This window comes from Chlorella variabilis, assembly GCF_000147415.1.
Source record: "Chlorella variabilis unplaced genomic scaffold CHLNCscaffold_92, whole genome shotgun sequence".
Classification (NCBI taxonomy): domain Eukaryota; kingdom Viridiplantae; phylum Chlorophyta; class Trebouxiophyceae; order Chlorellales; family Chlorellaceae; genus Chlorella; species Chlorella variabilis.
The window spans coordinates 135-1179 of record NW_005435003.1 but is presented as its reverse complement, the minus strand read 5'-3'; the positions used below and the strand labels follow the sequence as shown (position 1 = coordinate 1179).

At 74.9% G+C, this 1045-nt stretch overlaps 1 protein-coding gene across 1 annotated transcript in view; it reads right to left on the bottom strand.

Moving 5' to 3' along the window:
• Positions 1-598, bottom strand: part of CHLNCDRAFT_55698 (hypothetical protein) — a gene marked incomplete at both ends in the record, with an annotated part of 7540 nt that extends 6942 nt beyond the window's left edge. The window contains one exon of the mRNA XM_005842675.1: positions 113-598. Within this exon, the coding sequence (XP_005842733.1) occupies positions 113-598 (486 nt within the window). The remainder of the gene's footprint in view (positions 1-112) is intronic.
• Positions 599-1045: the final 447 nt, after the last annotated feature.

Here is a 1045-nt window from a genome sequence, read left to right as displayed (position 1 = left end):
CCTCGTCGCCGGCCCCAGCCGTGTCTGTGCCTCGCTGACGTGCGCCCGCTCCTACCCCCTGGCGCTGCAGGTGCGAGGCCGTTGGCCAGCACTGGGTGCAGGAGTGCCCCACCCAGGGCGACCCCAACTTTGACAGGAAGCGCGTGCGCCCGCCGGTGGGCATCCCCATGACCCGCCTGGCGCTGTCGGAGGAGGGCGGCCTCGTGCTGCCGGGGGGCCAGATGGGCACGCTGGTAGCCAACGAGGACGCCTTTGCCCGAGAGATACTGGGCCTGCCCACCGCGGCGCCGCAGCAGCAGCCCGAGGCGGCGCAGCAGCAGCAGCAGGCGGCGGTGCCGGCAGCGGGCGGCGAGGCCAAGCCGCCGCTGCTTCTGCTGGACAGCAAGCCGGCGGCGGAGAGCGCCTCGGCGGCGGCAGCGGCGCTTGCGGTGAAGGCCGAGCCGGGGGCTGCCGGAGCCGCAGCAGCGGTGCCGGCGCCGGCAGCTGGCGGTGCGGCGTTGGGGCCCGTGGCCGCGCCGATGTTGGCTGGCGAGGCCGAGCTGGCGGCGTCTGCGCCCTTTGGCGCCATGCCCGGCGCCGGCTTCTTCAGTATGTTCATGCAGACGGCGCTGCTGCCCCGCGGGCCGCCCGACTTCCTGCGCTGCGCGTTTGACCGCCCAGAGCCGCTGCCGCGCGCGGGTGGGTGGCGCCAGCCGCTGCCGGCTCCGCCTGTCGGGGCCCGCCTGGGTTGCCCTGCAGCAAAGTTGGCTGGGCGTGGTGCAGGAGGGCTGAGCAGCGCTGCTCGTTCTTTTGTACTCCCGCCGTGCTTGTTCCTCCTGCTGACCTCTCGCCGCCGCCTGTCCCTGCAGAGTTTGAGCGGATGCAAGATCAGTACCGCGCACGCTTCAACATGCCGCCGCTGCGCCTGCCAGAGCTGCCGCCCCCGCGGCGCCGCACCCCGCCCCGGCTGCGCAGCCCGCCGCGCCGCCGGCTGCCTAGCCGCGAGCGGCCAATGATGCCGTCGCAGCGCAGCCGCAGCCGCGAGGGCCGCCCGATGCCCTCGCAG